The sequence below is a fragment of the Girardinichthys multiradiatus genome, chromosome 12, assembly GCF_021462225.1.
Source record: "Girardinichthys multiradiatus isolate DD_20200921_A chromosome 12, DD_fGirMul_XY1, whole genome shotgun sequence".
Taxonomy (NCBI): domain Eukaryota; kingdom Metazoa; phylum Chordata; class Actinopteri; order Cyprinodontiformes; family Goodeidae; genus Girardinichthys; species Girardinichthys multiradiatus.
The window spans coordinates 47,074,227-47,091,806 of NC_061805.1; the positions used below are offsets into that span (position 1 = coordinate 47,074,227).

Here is a 17,580-nt window from a genome sequence, read left to right on the forward strand (position 1 = left end):
CAACTACAGAGAGTAGAAATTAGTGATTATGAAAGTTGTAACAATGTGCCCTTTTTCTGGAGAAGATGTGAGTCAAAATAAACAGAAAGTACTGAGGAGACAAAACAAATCCTTAAAACACTACAGTATATAAGCAGCAGTATATGGTAACCTAAACATGGTAATACCCAGTTAAAACATTGCAGAAATTTCCCCCTCATTCATTTTTATACAAGGTGTAAAAAATATCTAATATGACATTTTTAAATGGTAAATAGCCTGTTTGCATCTACATGTTAGTTAAATGTTAGCCTGAATTTCTCAACAAAATTTCTCTGATTTTCCAACAGTAGTGATAAATACTGACTGCTACCCCTCACAGCTCCACTTGAGTAAATCCAACTGTCCCTGAAAATAAAGACACTGGGGTTTAAATAATGGGAGCTATAGGCCTGTGCTCCTGTAGAGCTTTGTGTAGCAAAAACATGTTTTGGTGAGTCAACGTATAATTGACTGTTGATAATATAAAGGGAGGACATTCCTCATTTAAACAGCACAAATAATAAAGTTGAAAATTATTTGTACACATTTTGTTTAAACTAATTTTGTTCTAAATTCTTTGCTCACTTATGGTAAATTTTCAGAATTATTTGTGATGTATAACTTAATGTTTAATGCTTTGTCAACAACAAGCTATCATTAGAAAGGTTATCAAATGGTGAATTATTACTGCTGTATATTACAACAGGGGTTCCCAAACTTTTCAGCCTGTGCCCACCAAAGTAACAGTGCCAGAGACTGGCTACCCCTTAAAATACATATAGTTTTTACACACAAAAATAAAGTGAAATAATTATGTCTTTTTAAATTAATTAATTTTTTTAATCAAATTTGATTTTTTAAATTTCATCATATATTTTTAATGGGAAATTTCATTGTACATTACATTATTTATTTTAAGGAACATTCACATTTATTTATTTCATGATGTATTTATTTATTTAATTTTGTCCATTTTTGCCCTCCATATTCCTCAGAGGTCACATCATCTGGTGACCCCCAACTTGGTGACTCGTGACCCCCTGGGGGAGGTCCCAACCCCCACTTTGGGAACCCCTTTATTACAGGACAAGATGGCTCTCACCTCATTTTCATATTCATATCCCCATTTTGTACTGATGTGTTGCCATTTCATACCCCGTACTTTCATTCTGAAAACTATCCGTTATGTACCTAAACCTGTGGATCATTTTATTACACTACAGAGGTAAGTGCTTTTATTAAATTAGAGATATAAATGTCATAGAAATGTTAAAATATCTGATTTGTTTTAATTTAATATAGATTTCATTCTAAGACTTGTGGTGCTGTGCCATATCTGGGCAAGTTGACTTTTATCAAATATGACACATGGTGAATGACAATCAAGCCAAAAAAACACTAAGCTAAATCTGGCATATTATAGAAAATACCTTAAAATAGTTTGTTGTCAAACCGGGTACAAAATGTCCCATGTCAGATGGCTCCATTTTGTAGATTATTCAAAATGATTAAATCTACAAAAGGGGTAAACTGGCCAGGCCCCAGGTAGCATATATTAATTCAGAAGTTTATAAATTAAATTAAATTTATTAATTACATTTATTAATTGAATAATTTTGGAAAGAAAGTCATGTTATTCTCTCCAGCCAAGACAAACAAAATAACTAGCAAAGATTGTGACATTTGAATGCAGATTAGTTCTATAACATGGCTAATTGAAGTAAATTACATCTTTAGGAAAATTTTATGGAATGGAATGAAAAATCTTTGGACCTCTCTAATACAAAAAATGTAAAACCTGAGAAAAATGTGCATTTTGGGAATAGTTCCCAATACATATGTGGAAAAATCATTAACATAAGTTTGATTTTGCAAAATTGCACATTTCAGTATGGAAACGTCTTTGGTCACAAGAACTGTTTCCAAAGAATGACACATGTTTATGTGCTCTAATATCTGATCTAAAAATGTTTATTCAGTATAATTTAAGCTGTTTCAAACGGATTATCGTTTATGATTTGGTTTCTGGAACGTCTGTGTTTTGCAAAAGGGATCAAAAACAAACAAAAGAGTATCAGTGTCAAAGGTCTCTTTTTGGAGCAGTTGGAGTAAAGCTGAGCCAAGCACAGCACATGACCCCACAAGCAAGTGACTGAACCCCTCAGCATCAAACAGTGATCTGTCTTGAAGCACAACCGCATTCATTATTCGCTCAAAACCAATGTCCTGTTTTTCATTTGTTTTGTTTAATCCATTGGCACCAGTGGTCTACAATATTAAACTACGTATTAGTGACAAGAGGATCCAAAAAGATTTACTATGTCATATATTACATCTGGAAAGATACCTGTGGTGATTTAAAAAGAAATAAAAATAGAGACATACAGGGAGAGATATTTCACTAAGAGTTTGGGTCAGCAACACCCACATCACGAATGCAACCTATCTGGCTTTGGGTTCGACAAAAAATGGCACATGTCCCGTGTTTATGGGACAACTTAAAAACACAGGATCAGTCACACATAACGTAAGCCAGGATCTGCAGAAAAAAGTGAAATAATTGATTCCATGAAATAAAACCTGAGGTTCGTTAAAGTTAAGCTGGAGGGAAGGTGACAATTATCTATACGTAAAAAAAGAGGTTTAAAGATGAGAAAGAGGTAAAAAGTGTAAAATGGCTTGAAAAATTGTATACCTCTTCTCATACAACAAGGGTTAGCCAAATCAAAGGTAAAAAAATATACATTTTCTTTCCTTTACAGGCAAAACTGATTAAGCCTTGCCATCAATAAGGTATTCTGACAATAAATCATCTCAACAAAGACACATATTCATACTATGTCAGAGTTTTTATACTGTTATAAATCGTCAAATCAAATAAAATCACACTCATTTAAAATTAAACATAGAGCGTGCTCTATGTTGTTTTTAGTCCAAACTTGTAGTTGTTTAGTCCATAAAGTAGTGTTTTAACAAACAGCACTGTAACCTGTGAAAACTATTTACTGATGCAGCTTTTATACACTGCCTGGCCAAAACAAAATCACCATCAAAAAAAAAAAGAGGTGACACACTCTAATATTTTGTTGGACCGCCTTTAGCTTTGATTACGGGACACATTCGCTGTGGCATTGTTTCGATAAGCTTCTGCAATGTCACAAGATTTATTTCCACCCAGTGTTGCATTCATTTTTCACCAAGATCTTGCATTGATGATGGTAGAGTCTGACCACTGTGCAAAGCCTTCTCCAGCACATCCCAAAGCTTCTCAATGGGGTTAAGGTCTGGACTCTGGGGAGGCCAATCCATGTGTGAGAATGATGTCTCATGCTCCCTGAACCACTCTTTCACAATTCGAGCCCAAGGAATCCTGGCATTGTCATCTTGGAATATGCCCGTGCCATCAGGGAAGAAAAAATCCTTTGATGGAATAACCTGGTCATTCAGTATATTCAGGAAGTCAGCTGACCTCATTCTTTGAACACATACTGTTACTGAACCCAGACCTGACCACCTGCAGCAACCCCAGATCATAGCACTGCCCCCACAGGCTTGTACAGTAGCCACTAGGCATGATGGGTGCATCACTTCACCTGCCTCTCTTCTTACCCTGATGCGCCCATCACTCTGGAACATGGTAAATCTGGACTCATCAGACCATATGACCTTCTTCTATTGCTCCAGAGTCCAATCTTTATTCTCCTTAGCAAACTGAAGCCTTTTTTCCAGTTAGCCTCACTGATTAGTGGTTTTTTAAGGCTACACAGCTGTTCAGTACCTTGAGTTTCCTTCGCATTGTGTGTGTGGAAATGCTCTTACTTTCACTAATAAACATTGAGTTCTACTGTTGTTTTTCTTTGATTTGATTTTGCCAAATGTTTAAGTGATCGCCAATCACGATCATTCAGGATTCTTTTCCACCCACATTCTTCCTCGAAGACAATGGGTCCCCACTATCCTTCTAGTTTTTAATAATGCGTTGGACAGTTATTAACCCAATTTTTGTAGTTTCTGCAATCTCCTTAGACGTTGCATGCCAATAATTTGACCCTTCTGAAACAGACTGAAATCTTTTCCACCACCACAGGATGTGTCTTTCCACATAATTGTTTAAGAAATGAGAAGCAACTCATTGCACCAATTGGGGTTAAATAACTTGTTGCCAGCTGAAACATAATCGCCGATGGCGTAATTATCCAATGGAAGGCTTGCTTAGTTGAATCCATGTGACGACTTTTTTTTTGGCCAGGCAGTGTATTTTACTGTAATGTGTAAAAGTAATGTCTTTAACGACTCCTCATTGCTTTATGTTTTGCTTCCGGTGAACCAGACTGTCTCGTAATCATTACATTGATTTTGCAAAATGTATTATTTTTGGTTTTCTTAATGGCTTCCTTTTGTTTTTATTTATTTCAACTATGCTAAAACAAAAGAATGGTATATATTAGAATCGAGTGCACTGTCCTTAAAGGTATAAGAAGAAAGATACAAACAATAATTCTACAGCAAATTAGCTGTATCTGAAAACCATCTTTAAGAAAAAGAAAAGACATGCAGTATAGGCCTGACAAGATTTGGGAGATGCAGCATTCTTCAGCTCACTGCTCTTCAGAAATCACCTTACTGTTACTAAAACATAATTTTGTGCTGAGAAACTATTAGTTTCCATGTATATTTGGTATTTTTTATAGATTCAGCAAAAAGAAGTAGGAGAACTGTCTTTTTGACTACCTGCTTATAACATATTGCCTAAAAATCCAATTTAAAACTGTTTCTTTGCAATTTTATGAAATCGCCATATTTCCATAAAAAAGTACATTATGATCAAATTGCTTTAATTTATAACAGAAACGCCACAATTATTCCTACTGCTGTTAAAACAGTAAGTTAAAAGTTATAATAATGTTATTGTAGCATTAAGTTATTAATTTTTATTTCACTGATGTTTTTTGGTTTTTTTGCAACCAGTAACATTTGTCAAACAACCAAATTTGTCTTTTTGTAAGCAAAGAAAAATCTTCATCAAGCTGTGTGCAGCAACAGGTGGGAAAGGGGCAGTGCTTTATTAATCTAGGCTCGATAAAGGTTGGCAGAACTCCAGTCACTCCTGCACTTTCTCTGGTATCTCATTAAAAGCTGTTTAAACCATAGGAATGACAATTTTTTGGCGGTTTTTAAACGTTTCAAAACAGGCTTTATTAAAGCAGTGCTACATTTGCAAGCTTGTTGCCATTGTGAATGTGGCCATTTCACTTCTAAAAATCCTCAAGCATTATGTTTTTCACTGGTTTGCAATTACCTGGGGATTTTGTTTTCTAAAATGAAGATATGTCTGATTACATAAAAATAAAAATATATTTTAAAGGCTACAAATTACAAAGTACTCCCAAAATTCAGTAATAGGTTTTACATTAATGGTAAGAGCCCAAACTAAGTTACACATTAAAATGCTTTATAAGCAGGAAAAGGTCCTTTTCTGGCCTTTCAGGTGTGATCCAGTGTTTATTTATGTATCTTTATGGTAAAAAAAATTATGGTGAAGGTTGGTGCCTTAGGCAGACAGTCATTGACACCCTCCACAAGGAGAGTAAGCTACAAAAGGTCACTGCTAAAGAAGGTGGCTCTTCATAGAGTGCTATATTCAAGCATATTAATGGACAGTTAAGTGAAAGTAAAAAGGCTTGGTTAAAAAAGATACACAATTAACAGTGTTAAGAAGATTGAAGAGTAAGGTCCTTTCAAAAGTTTGTTAGAGATTCACAGGGAGCGCACTGCAGCTGGAATGGGTGTTTCACACACACCCAGGCATGTCCAGGACATGGCCTACAACTGTTACATTCCTTGTGTTAAGCCACTCCTGAACCAAAGATGAGATGAAGAGTCCCAGAGTCTGGAGGAAGAGTGGAGAGGCACATAATCCATGTTGCTTGAAGTCCAGTGTGAGGTTTCCACAGTCAGTGATGATATGGGGTGTCATGTCATCTGCTGATATTGTTCCACTGGGTTTAATCAAGTCCACAGTCATTTTAGCCATCTATCGGGACATTTTACAGTCCTGCCTGCTTCCCACTACTGACAAGCTTATTGAACATGCTGATTTCATTTTACAACATTGCCAAAAGTACCAATAACTCCTTCAATGACCATGGTGTCATTGTGCTGGATTGACAACAAAAACTGCCTTCATAGAGATGAGCTGAAGACCATTTTATATGAACCTGGGCTTCAATAAAAGCCCAGGTTAAAGTACATTGAAAAACATTTTAGTAGGCTGACATTCCTGGATTAAAAATCATCAGGATAAGAGACAGTAATAAACAATCAAAAAAAGCCATAAACTGTCAGGTACAACCAGACACAGAGTTAATATCAATAACTAAGTCATATAAACTGCCGTTATTGAACATTAGATCTCTGTCAAGAAAATCATTTTTAATCAGTGACTTCATTACTGACCACGATCTTGATGTTACGTTTTTAACAGAAACATGGTTACATGAATTTAATTAAGCTCCCATTCTGATAGAGGCGACGCCTCCGAACTACAATTTTCTTTGTGAGAGCAGACAGCAAAGAAAAGGTGGAGGGGTGGCCACTTTGTTTAAATATTTACTAAAGTGTAAAAAAGTATTTCTGGGCAAATTTGACTCTTGAATATTTTTCTCTCCAGGTAAAGAACCCGGTCCGAACAATGTTCTTGAATATTTACAGGCCTCCTAAGTCCAAAACAAACTTTATCAGTGATTGTAATGAGCTTTTATCTGTGATATGTGTAGATTATAACTGTTTAATTATTGTGGGAGACTTCAAGCATCATCTGCAATGACTCAGTTTGCCAAAGAGACATGATAAGAAAACGCATCTTTAAGGACGGTGCTGCTGAAACCTTTAACCAGACTGTTTAATTATTGTGGGAGACTTCAACATTCACATGGACAATCCTGAAGACAGAAGTGCAATAGATCTATGTGACACTCTTAGAAATTTTGGTTTGACTCAACATGTTAAACAGCAAATGTACAAACAGGGACATATTTTGGACTTAATTATCACTAAGGGTCTAAACATTTCCACGGTGTCTGTAACTGATGTTGCTCTATCTGACCACTTTTCTGTTATTTTTGAAAGCATCATCTGCAATGACTCAGTTTGCCAAAGAGACATGATAAGAAAACGCATCTTTAAGGACGGTGCTGCTAAAACCTTTAACCAGATTTACTCTTCTACCTCCACTTTGCCCTGTAACACTGTAGATGAGCTGGTAGATAACTTTCATTCTAAAATCTTAAACATCATTGATTCAGTTGCTCCAATTAAAGTGAAAGTCGTATCTGGGAAGAAAATGTCTCCATGGAGAAGTGCCGAAAAGCTGAACGCAGGTGGAGAAAGACTGGACTCCAGGTTCACTATATTATCTATATAGAGAGACTATACAGATATAACCTACAACTGAAAAATGAAAGGGAATCCTTCTTTTCTGAGATCATCAGCAAAAACATTAACAATGCTTGTGTAGTATTTGTCACGGTCGACAGGTTAACAAACCCTCCTGTAACTGTAGCATCTGAACTCTACTCTACCAGGGCCTGCAATGAATTTGCTAAATTATTTACTGAAAAAACCCAAAAGATCAGAGGGGCAGTCAGCACATCCACATCAACTCCAGTACCAAAGTTGTCTCCAACTAGAACTGATTTTGACAAAATTTCCCAATTTCACCAAATAAACTACAAAATCTTAGAAGAAATCATACAGCAACTAAGCTCTTCTTCCTGCTGTCTCGATCTTTTACCCACAGCTTTCCTTAAGAAAGCTTTGCCTGTAATAACATCTGATTTAACACAAATAATAAACATGTCCCTTTTGTCAGGTGTTTTCCCCCAGGCCTTAAAAACAGCAATTATCAAACCTCTATTGAAAAAGAGCAACTTGGACAAGCTGCTACTACAGAACTACAGGCCAATATCAAACCTCCCCTTCATCAGTAAGATTATTGAAAAAGCTGTGTTTCAACATTAAAACAACTTCCTAACAACGACCAACCGCTTCGATGTCTTCCAGTCAGGCTTCCTGCTCACCACAGTACAGAGACTGCTCTTGTCAAGGTGTTCAATGACATCTGTATAAATGCAGACTGTGGAAGAACCACAGTGCTGGTATTATTGGACCTTAGTGCAGCATTCGACACTGTTGATCACTCCATTTTATTAGAGCGCCTGGAAAACTGGGTCGGCCTTTCTGGTACAGCACTCAACTGGTTTAAATCCTACTTGAAGGACAGGGACTTTTTTATGTCAGTAGGTAACTTTACATCAGAGACCACAAAAATCACATGTGGCGTTCCCCAAGGATCCATCTTAGGGCCCCTTCTATTCAATATCTACATGCTCCCCCTAACTCAGATTTTAATAAACAACAACGTAAGTTATCATAACTATGCAGACGACACACAGCTATACCTTACGATGTCACCAGGTGACTATGAACCCATTCAAGCGCTGGGTAAATGCTTAGAAGAAATCAATGCATGGATGGGCCTAAATTTTCTTCAGCTGAATCAAAACAAAACTGAAGTAATAATCTTTGGACCAAAGGAAGAGCGTTTAAAAGTTAGCAAACAGCTTCAGTTCATACAGCTGGAAACCACCAATCAGGCTCGAAATCTGGGTGTAGTGAAGGACTCAGACCTGAACCTTCAGCGACACATAAAGGTAGTAACAAGGTCGGCCTTCTATCACCTAAAGAACATCTCCAGGATTAAAGGACTAATGTCTCAGCAGGACCTTTAAAAACTAATTCATGCGTTCATCTTTAGTAGAATTGATTACTGCAACGGTGTCTTCACAGGTCTGCCTAAAAAGTCGATCAGACAGCTGCAGTTGATCCAGAACACTGCTGCCCGCGTCCTCACTAGAACTAAGAAAGTGGAGAACATCAGCCTGGTTCTAAAGTCCCTACATTGGCTCCCTGTAGCTCAGAGAATAGAGTTTAAAATACTTCTGTTAGTCTATAAATCACTGAATGGCTTAGCACCAAAATACATTACAGACTTGTTGTCAGTGTATCAACCACCCAGACCTCTCAGATCTTCTCGCTCAAATCTACTCTGCATACACAGAACCAGAACCAAACATGGAGAAGCAGCTTTTAGTTCTTATGCTCCACTAATCTGGAATAAACTGCTAGAAAACTGTAAAAGCACCGAAACCCTAAGTTGCTTTAAATCAAGATTAAAAACGTATTTGTTTAGAGTGGCCTTTGACTGGGCCATCTAGCCATAATTAGTTACGTTTTCAGTCCAATTTTCCCTTCATTTTCTTATCCATCATTCTATTCTCTTTATTTTATTTTACTTTTTTAAATTACCTCTGTTGTTTGATTTTATCATTTGATTTGTTTTTCTGTGTCTGTATCTGTGTTTATTTGCTTTGTGATTGTATTATAATTGTATGTACAGCGCTTTGAGTGTCTTGTTGCTGAAAAGCGCTATATAAATAAACTTACCTTACCTTACCTTTTATTGGTCTATAATATCCAAATATTCAGAGAAACTGAATTTGTGTTTTTAATTATCTGTAAGCCACAATCATCCAAAACAACATAAATAAAATATAACCCTCTGTGTGCAATGAATCTATAGAACATATAATTTTCTCTTTCTGTGATGGATTACTGAAATAAATGAACTTTTCAATGGTATTATACTTTATCGAGATGCACCTGTGCATCAAATCTGCAAAACAGCAAGTGGCCCTGATAGTACAAAAGAGACACTGACATAAAAAGATTCAAAAGTAAGAGGTGATGGAGGAGAAGGAATGAAAAATAGTTAATGAAGGCTCTGGAAAGGAAGATTTAAACATTGCCAGAGCAGCTTTGTGAAACAACTTCCTCCTCTTTTTTTTTAGGGGGTGGACGAAGAACAGTCTGTAAGCACACACTGAATAAAATTAAATGTTTTCTGGGAGGTTTGTGTAGCTCACTGGATTTCTCAGCAGAGGAAACAGTATGGCCTGATCTCTCAGCTACAACAAAGGCACTGGGAACTCCCCAGACTAGTAAGGAGGATGGCGACACACTACAGACCACTGGCAGCATATTGATGCAAGAACACCCTCAAAAGATACCGTTACAATTTGATGTTGGATATATATATATATATATATATATATTTAGACGTAGATTTGTCAAATTAAAGGTAGGATTTATCTAAAAAAATGAAGAATTTATTCTAGGCTAGGCTTCAAAGTTCAGAGGGTGCTGCATCATTAGTACACTAGCAGATTTTTTTCTTCTTCTTTGTTGAGCTGTCGGTCTCTTGTGGGATTAGTGAGGTAAACACTGGATCACATGTTCTGTGTTCTACATCTTCATCATGCCAGCTCGTTAAATAGGTGAACACCAGGGTGTACAGTACATGCAGGAAGTGCGCCAATTTGGCACTCGTTAGGAGTCTCAACACCATCCATTCTGCTTCTATCAATGACTGACTTTCCCTTGAAACTAAGTGAATACTTACTAGAAGATATTATATTTTCTAAACATATAATATCATCCACCATTAGATAGAAGGTAAAATGGCCATAAGAAGAGAGGTTACAGTAAAACTAAACAGAAAAACTCACCTTCAACCTCCTCTTCGTCGCAAAGGTGCTTGAGTAAGGACGCCCCGCGGTCCACCACCGCCTCGTCCTCCATCCTGTAGTAGTAGAAGAGGAAGAAAGATTGTTCACACTTCTCCTCCAGGGATAGTGTGGAGCCATAGCGCTTTGGCTCGTTGACCTGCAGTAAGTTAGGACTGGGGCTCAGTCGGGTGCTGCTGGTGGCGCTCATCTCCACCCATTAAAGAACCATAAAACACTTGACGCTCGTGATGGTCAGCGAGTAAACAAGCCCAACTGTGTGGGCGCGTGTGGGCCGTCCTTGACGAGGGCTAAGTGTGACAGGTATAACGCTGTGGCTTTAATCTGGTACAGGAGGGTGAGAGAGAGGACAGGAAGTCTGCTAATTATGTGTGATCCAGAGAAAGGTTTGTGTTGCTCCAAATAAGACTTCAACCTGATCAAATTAACAACATCCTTCTATTAGAGACACTTAGTTACAATAAGAAAATGTCAAATATAAGTTCAAATTAATGTGTGCGATTAGCCAGATGCCCACACATTACATTACTACAAAGCCTCTCCATCTGCTGCTAAAGCCTGCCAGCCCCCCTTCTCTCTCTCCAAAACCCTCCACCTTAGAAACAAGTGGGCCATCACATGTCTCTCTACTCATCCGCCCTTACGGGATTATGCTGGCTTTGCTTAAGTGACAACACACACACACACACATCCATTAGAGGCCAGAAATTTTCTATGCCGCTTTCTGAGACGTCTGCACACACGTTCAAGCTCAAATCAAACAAACCGTGCAGTTTCCCAACAAACACAGACCTGAAAATTGCTGGAAATGTTTCATTCCTGCTGCCTCGTAAGCTAAAAGGAGATTAGCTTTGTGAAAATGCCAGATGAGGGTGATACAGTGTTTGATTCTGAATGACAAAATTAAGTCAATGTAAAATTCTAGGGTTTTATGTGCTACGAGGCATTAAAACAATTGGATCATTGCCAGCTTCTAAAATGTTTTAGATTTAAACTCACAGACCAACACCATTATTTATCAAGCAAAATCGAGCCAGTATGTAGAGGCCATGTGTAGAACAACTAAGACTAACACTGTCGTGGCTTCCAAATAAAGAGCAAGGTGCTGCTAATTAAATGAATCTGATTAAATGCTCATCATTAGAGTGAACAAAGTAGAAGTATTTGGCTGTTGGCTGATAAGGAGCATATACTGTAGGTGTGTGTTAACACAATCCCATGGTGGAAAGACATCAGCCATTACCTTGAAAAGCAATTGCTGCTGCCCTTCATTCTGAGGAGGGTTACAAGACCATTTCTGAACAAATTTAAATAAATCATTATAAAATGAAAACTTTGTGGAAAACATTTGAGACAGGGCTGCACGGTGGCGCAGTTGGTAGCACTGTTGCCTTGCAGCAAGAAGGTCCTTTGTTCAATTCCCAGCCTGGGGTCTTTCTGCATGGAGTTTGCATGTTCTCCCTGTGCATGCGTGGGTTCTCACTGGGTACTCCGGCTTCCTCCCACAGTGCAAAGACATGCCTGTTAGGTTAATTGGTAACTCTAAATTGCCCTTAGGTGTATGAATGAGTGTGTGTGTGCGTGGTTGTTTGTGTGTTGCCCTGCGATGGACTGGCGACCTGTCCAGGGTGTACCCTGCCTCTCGCCCATAGACTGCTGGAGATAGGCACCAGCTTCCCCGCGACCCACTATGGAATAAGTGGTAGAAAATGACTGACTGACTGACATTTGAGACATCCAAAATTTTCCCAGGGATGGTCGTCTTAAAAAATTCACCCAAAGCTCCGACAGTGCAATTCTGAAAAAAAAAAAACTGCAAATTACCCAAGAGCTCCATCACATATTCTCTCTTAGCATGTTACATGTTAAAGTTCATGACAGGACAATACAAAAACACTGAAGCATGAGGGAATCTTAGCAAGTGTTGAGGAGAAAGCCTCTTCTCTGTATAAAGAATGCCACGTTCTTTCAGAATGAAGTTTGGAATGCTGCATCTAAACGAAGCACAAGACGTCAGTCAGATGACCAAAGTAGAGATGTTAGAAACCAATTTACAGCACCGTGTAGAGAAAATTAAACAGCAGAAGTGCACAGAAAAATCTCCCACCAACTGTGAAGCATGGAGGTTGAGGTCAGCTGGTATGGGCTTATTTTCCAGCCACAGTACCAGGGGAGCTTGCATTCATTAGGTCGAACACTAATTTTTTAGTATACCAAAGTATTCTAGAGCCAAATGTGAGGTCATCTTTTTGACATCTGCAGTTTGGTCCAGACTGGGTCACCAACAACTCAATGGTCCCAAAATCAGCAACAAATAACACAATGGAAAAAGTAAAGAATCAAGGTGTCAAATTGATCCAGTCAGTGTCCAGATCTTAACCTGCTTCAAAGGCCATGGTGAGACCTTAGGAGGAACGTTTCCCAACATTCCTCTATGGCAATGTGAGACACTAATAGTAATGAAGAAAATGACTACTGCCAGTTATTGCTGCCAAAGGTGGCTTTACAGGCTGTTGAATCCTGGGGTGTACTTAGCTTCTGGTTAAGATTAAATGACAGTGTAGAATCTCTTGTGTGTCTCTTTAAATTTGTGGTTAGATTCAGATCATTTTAGGACCTGATAGAGATCATTTTAACTATGGTCTGAAATATAAAACCATATTTAAAGAGGGACCGGTGCAAAGAGGATTGGGCGGCGGACGAAGGTGGAGACCTCGGGGATCGCTTAGGCTGGCTCTAGGGACGTGGAATGTCACCTCGCTGGGAGGGAAGGAACCTGAGCTTGTGTGGGAGGTCGAGAGATATCGACTAGAAATAGTCGGGCTCGCCTCCAGGCACAGCGTGGGCTCTGGAACCCATCTCCTCGAGAGGGGCTGGACTCTCTTCTACTCTGGAGTGGCCCACGGGGAGAGGCGGCAAGCTGGGGTGGGGTTGGTTGTTGCCCCCCAGCTCAGCCGTCTCGTGTTGGGTTTACCCCAGTGGATGAGAGGGCCACATCCCTGCGCCGTCAGGTTGGGGACAGGTCTCTGACTGTCAATTCGAACTACAGGCCAAGTGGTAGTACGGAGTACCCAGCCTTCTTGGCGTCCCTGTCGGGGGTGCTGGATAGTGCCCCTCCCGGGGACTCCATTATTCTGCTGGGGGACTTCAACGCCCACGTGGGAAATGACAGTGACACCTGGAGAGGCGTGATCGGGAGGAATGGCCTCCCCAATCTGAATCCGAGTGGTGTTTTGTTATTGGACTCCTGTGCTAGTCACAGATTGTCCATAATGAACACCATGTTCAAACATAAGGGTGTCCATCAGAGCACTTGGCACCAGGACACCCTAGGCAGGATGTCAATGATCAACTTTGTTGCCTTATCATCAGACCTTCGGCCGCATGTTTTGGACACTCGGGTGAAGAGAGGGGCTGAGCTGTCCACTGATCACCACCTGGTGGTGAGTTGGATCCGCTGGAGGAGGAGAAATCCGGACAGACTTGGCAGGCCCAAGCGCATAGTGAGGGTCTGCTAGGAACGTCTGGCAGAGCCCTTGGCCAGGGATGTATTCAACTCTCACCTCCGGGAGAGCTTTGACCAGATTTCCGAAGGATGTTGGAGACATAGTCAGAGTGGACCATGTTCTCCGCATCTATTGTCGATGCTGCTGCCCGTAGCTGCAGCCGTAAGGTCTGCGGTGCCTGTCGCGGCATCTCCCAGAACCCGATGGTGGACACCGGCAGTAAGGGATGCTGTCAAGCTGAAGAAGGAGTCCTATCGGCTGTGGTTGGCTTGTAGGACTCCTGAGGTGGCTGACGGGTACTGTGAGGCCAAGCGTGCTGCGGCCCGGGCTGTGGCAGAGGCACAAACTCGGGCCTGGGAGGAGCTCGGCGAGGCCATGGAGATAAATCACTCCTCGAAGCGATTCTGGCAAACCGTCCGGCGGCTCAGGAGGGGGAAGCAGTGCTTCGCCAACACTGTTTATAGTGGGGGTGGGAGGCTGCTGACCTCGACTGGGGACATTATCGGGCGGTGGAAGGAGTACTTCAAGGATCTCCTCAATCCTGCCATCACGCATTCCATGGTGGAAACAGAGGATGGGGACTCAGGGTTGGACTCTTTCATCACCCAGGCTGAAGTCACCGAGGTGGTTAAAAAGCTCCGCGGTGGCAAGGCTTCGGGGGTGGATGAGATCCGCCCTGAGTACCTCAAATCTCTGGATGTTGTTGGGCTGTCATGGTTGACACGCCTCTTCAACATTGCGTGGCGGTCGGGGACAGTGCCTCTGGACTGGCAGACAGGGGTGGTGGTCCCCCTTCATAAAAAGGTTGACCGGAGGGTGTGTTCCAACTACAGGGGGATCACACTCCTCAGACTCCCTGGTAAGGCCTACGCCAGGGTATTGGAGAAGAGAGATCGGCCGATAGTCGAACCTCGGCTTCAGGAGGAGCAGTGTGGTTTTCGTCCCGGCCGTGGAACACTGGACCAGCTCTTTACCCTCTACAGGGTACTCGAGGGTTCATGGGAGTTTGCCCAACCGGTTCACATGTGTTTTGTGGACCTGGAGAAGGCATTTGACTGTGTCCCTCGTGATGCCCTGTGGGGTTGCTCCAGGAGTATGGAATCGGGGGCCCTTTATTAGGGGCCATCCGGTCCTTGTAAGAGCGGAGTAGGAGTATGGTCCGCATTGCCGGCACTAAGTCGGACCTGTTCCCGGTGCATGTTGGACTCTGGCAGGGCTGCCCTTTGTCACCGATCCTGTTCAGAACTTTTATGGACAGGATTTCTAGGTGCAGCCAAGGGCCGGAGGGGGTCTGGTTTGGGGACCAGAGGATTTTGTCACTTCTTTTTGCGGATGACATGGTCCTGCTGGCCCCCTCTAGCCAAGACCTACAGCATGCGCTGTGGCGGTTCACAGCCGAGTGTAAAGTGATTGGGATGAGGATCAGGTCCTCCAAGTCCGAGGCCATGGTTCTCGACCGAAAAAGGGTGGCCTGTCCTCTTCAGGTTGGAGGGAAGTTCCTGCCTCAAGTGGAGGAGTTTCAGTATCTCGGGGTCTTGTTCACGAGTGGGGGAAAAATGGAGCGCGAGATCGACGATCGACAGACGGATCGGTGCGGCTGCCGCAGTAATGGGGCGCTGTGCCGGTCCTTTGTGGTGAAGAGAGAGCTGAGCCGAAAAGCGAAGCTCTCGATTTACCCGTCGGTCTATGTTCCTACCCTCACCTATGGCCATGAACTTTGGGTCATGACCGAAAGAACTAGATACAAGCGGCTGAAATGAGCTTCCTCCGTAGGGTGGCCATGCACTCCCTTAGAGACAGGGTGAGGAGCTCGGCCATCTGGGAGAAGCTCGGAGTAGAGCGCTGCTCCTCCACACAAGAGGAGCCAGTTGAGGTGGCTCGGGCATCTATACCGGATGCCTCCTGGACGCCTTCCTTGGGAGGTGTTCCAGGCACATCCCACCGGAGGAGGTCCAGGGGATGGCCCAGGACACGCTGGAGGGACTATGTCTCTCAGCTGGCCTGGGAACGCCTTGGGCTCCCCCCGGCGGAGCTGGAGGAGGTGTCTGGGGAGAGGGACATCTGGGTGTCTCTGCTGAGTCTGCTGCTTCCGAGACCCGGTCCCGTATAAAGCGGAAGACGACGAGTACAAGTACGACGAGTATGAGTATTTAAAGAGGGTGTACTTTCTTTTACTCTTAATTGCACAGTTAGCAGTATGTTTTTACTGCTAAACAACTTGGACTGAGTGACTCAGGGGTCAAAGGTCAGCAAGTGTACCATGTTCAGCTATGAATTTCAGTATGTTAGCAGGTAACTGCTAAATTTATCACCAGTTGAATGTCTTTTACTGTTAAATACTACATCGCCTAATTGTCACAGGAAAAGTTACACATTAGCCCCTACTTTTAGACTTTCTCGTGTGTTGGATCAAAATATTACTGTTTAATAAGATTTATGAGCTGCTAAAATTGACCATTTATTCTACAAACAAATGTGTTTCAATTTTAAACTAAAATCACAATTATGAACTGGAAGAAATCTTCCGAAATTAGTGGAGAGACTGAGCTAAATGACATTCAAAACAAAAATAAATACTGACTTTTTTTTCTTAAAATGCAAAAACAAAGAATTTAATGCGTAATTAAGATGCAACTGGGACCAAGAGATGTCTGTAACTAAAAGCTGAGGTCATTTGTCTCTAGGATTCACCAGCACCGTGCTTTCTTCCACCTCCATTGCCACCTATGGAACAAGCAGGGACATAACAACAAGTCTCCAGAGTTTGGGCATCTCTAGCACAAATCTATACTGAATGTAAGTTTAGGAGAGAACACCAGACAATAACAAAGTGACTCTATGTACATTCAAGGAGTTATTTCATCATCTATAGAAGTTTACTACTTTTTACACCTTTATATCTCTTTCAGTGATTTTTGGTTTATTTTACTTGGTGCATCAAACAAGAATATTTATAATTAAACATGACAATAGAAATTTGGGAAAAGTTAATTTTGGAATTAAAAAAAAGTATTTTTCTGTGGATTGTATCTGAAACTAAACAACAAAGCCTGATCTTTTGGGATTATGTTAAGTAATAAAACAAACTAAATTTAGGTGAGGTCAAGCAATTAACTGGATCTGTTCAGAACCACTATTAACTTAAATAAGTCCCTAGTTTATCAGACAAAAATATTTTTTAAAACAGTTATAAAACCAAATACGCACAAAGGACAAAAAGTGTTTTAAAAATCCTTTTGTGACCTGAGGTTCACATGACTAGAATCACTGAGATTGGTGTTTTTTCATAGAATTGATGTAGAGAATAACTATCAACATCTTTTTCTTTCATAATATGGGTCAAAGTTCAGAGATCATGCTTGAAATTAAAGACGTAGTTCTGATTTATCTCAAATGTGGTTCTGTTTCAT

The 17,580-nt window shown here is 40.9% G+C and overlaps 1 protein-coding gene across 3 annotated transcripts in view; it reads right to left on the bottom strand.

Moving 5' to 3' along the window:
- Positions 1–17,580, bottom strand: part of slc4a4a (solute carrier family 4 member 4a) — an 85,666-nt gene that overhangs the window by 64,232 nt on the left and 3,854 nt on the right. For all 3 annotated transcript variants that reach the window (XM_047382226.1, XM_047382228.1, XM_047382227.1), the window contains exon 3: positions 10,647–10,720. In XM_047382226.1, the coding sequence (XP_047238182.1) occupies positions 10,647–10,720 (74 nt within the window). The remainder of the gene's footprint in view (positions 1–10,646; positions 10,721–17,580) is intronic.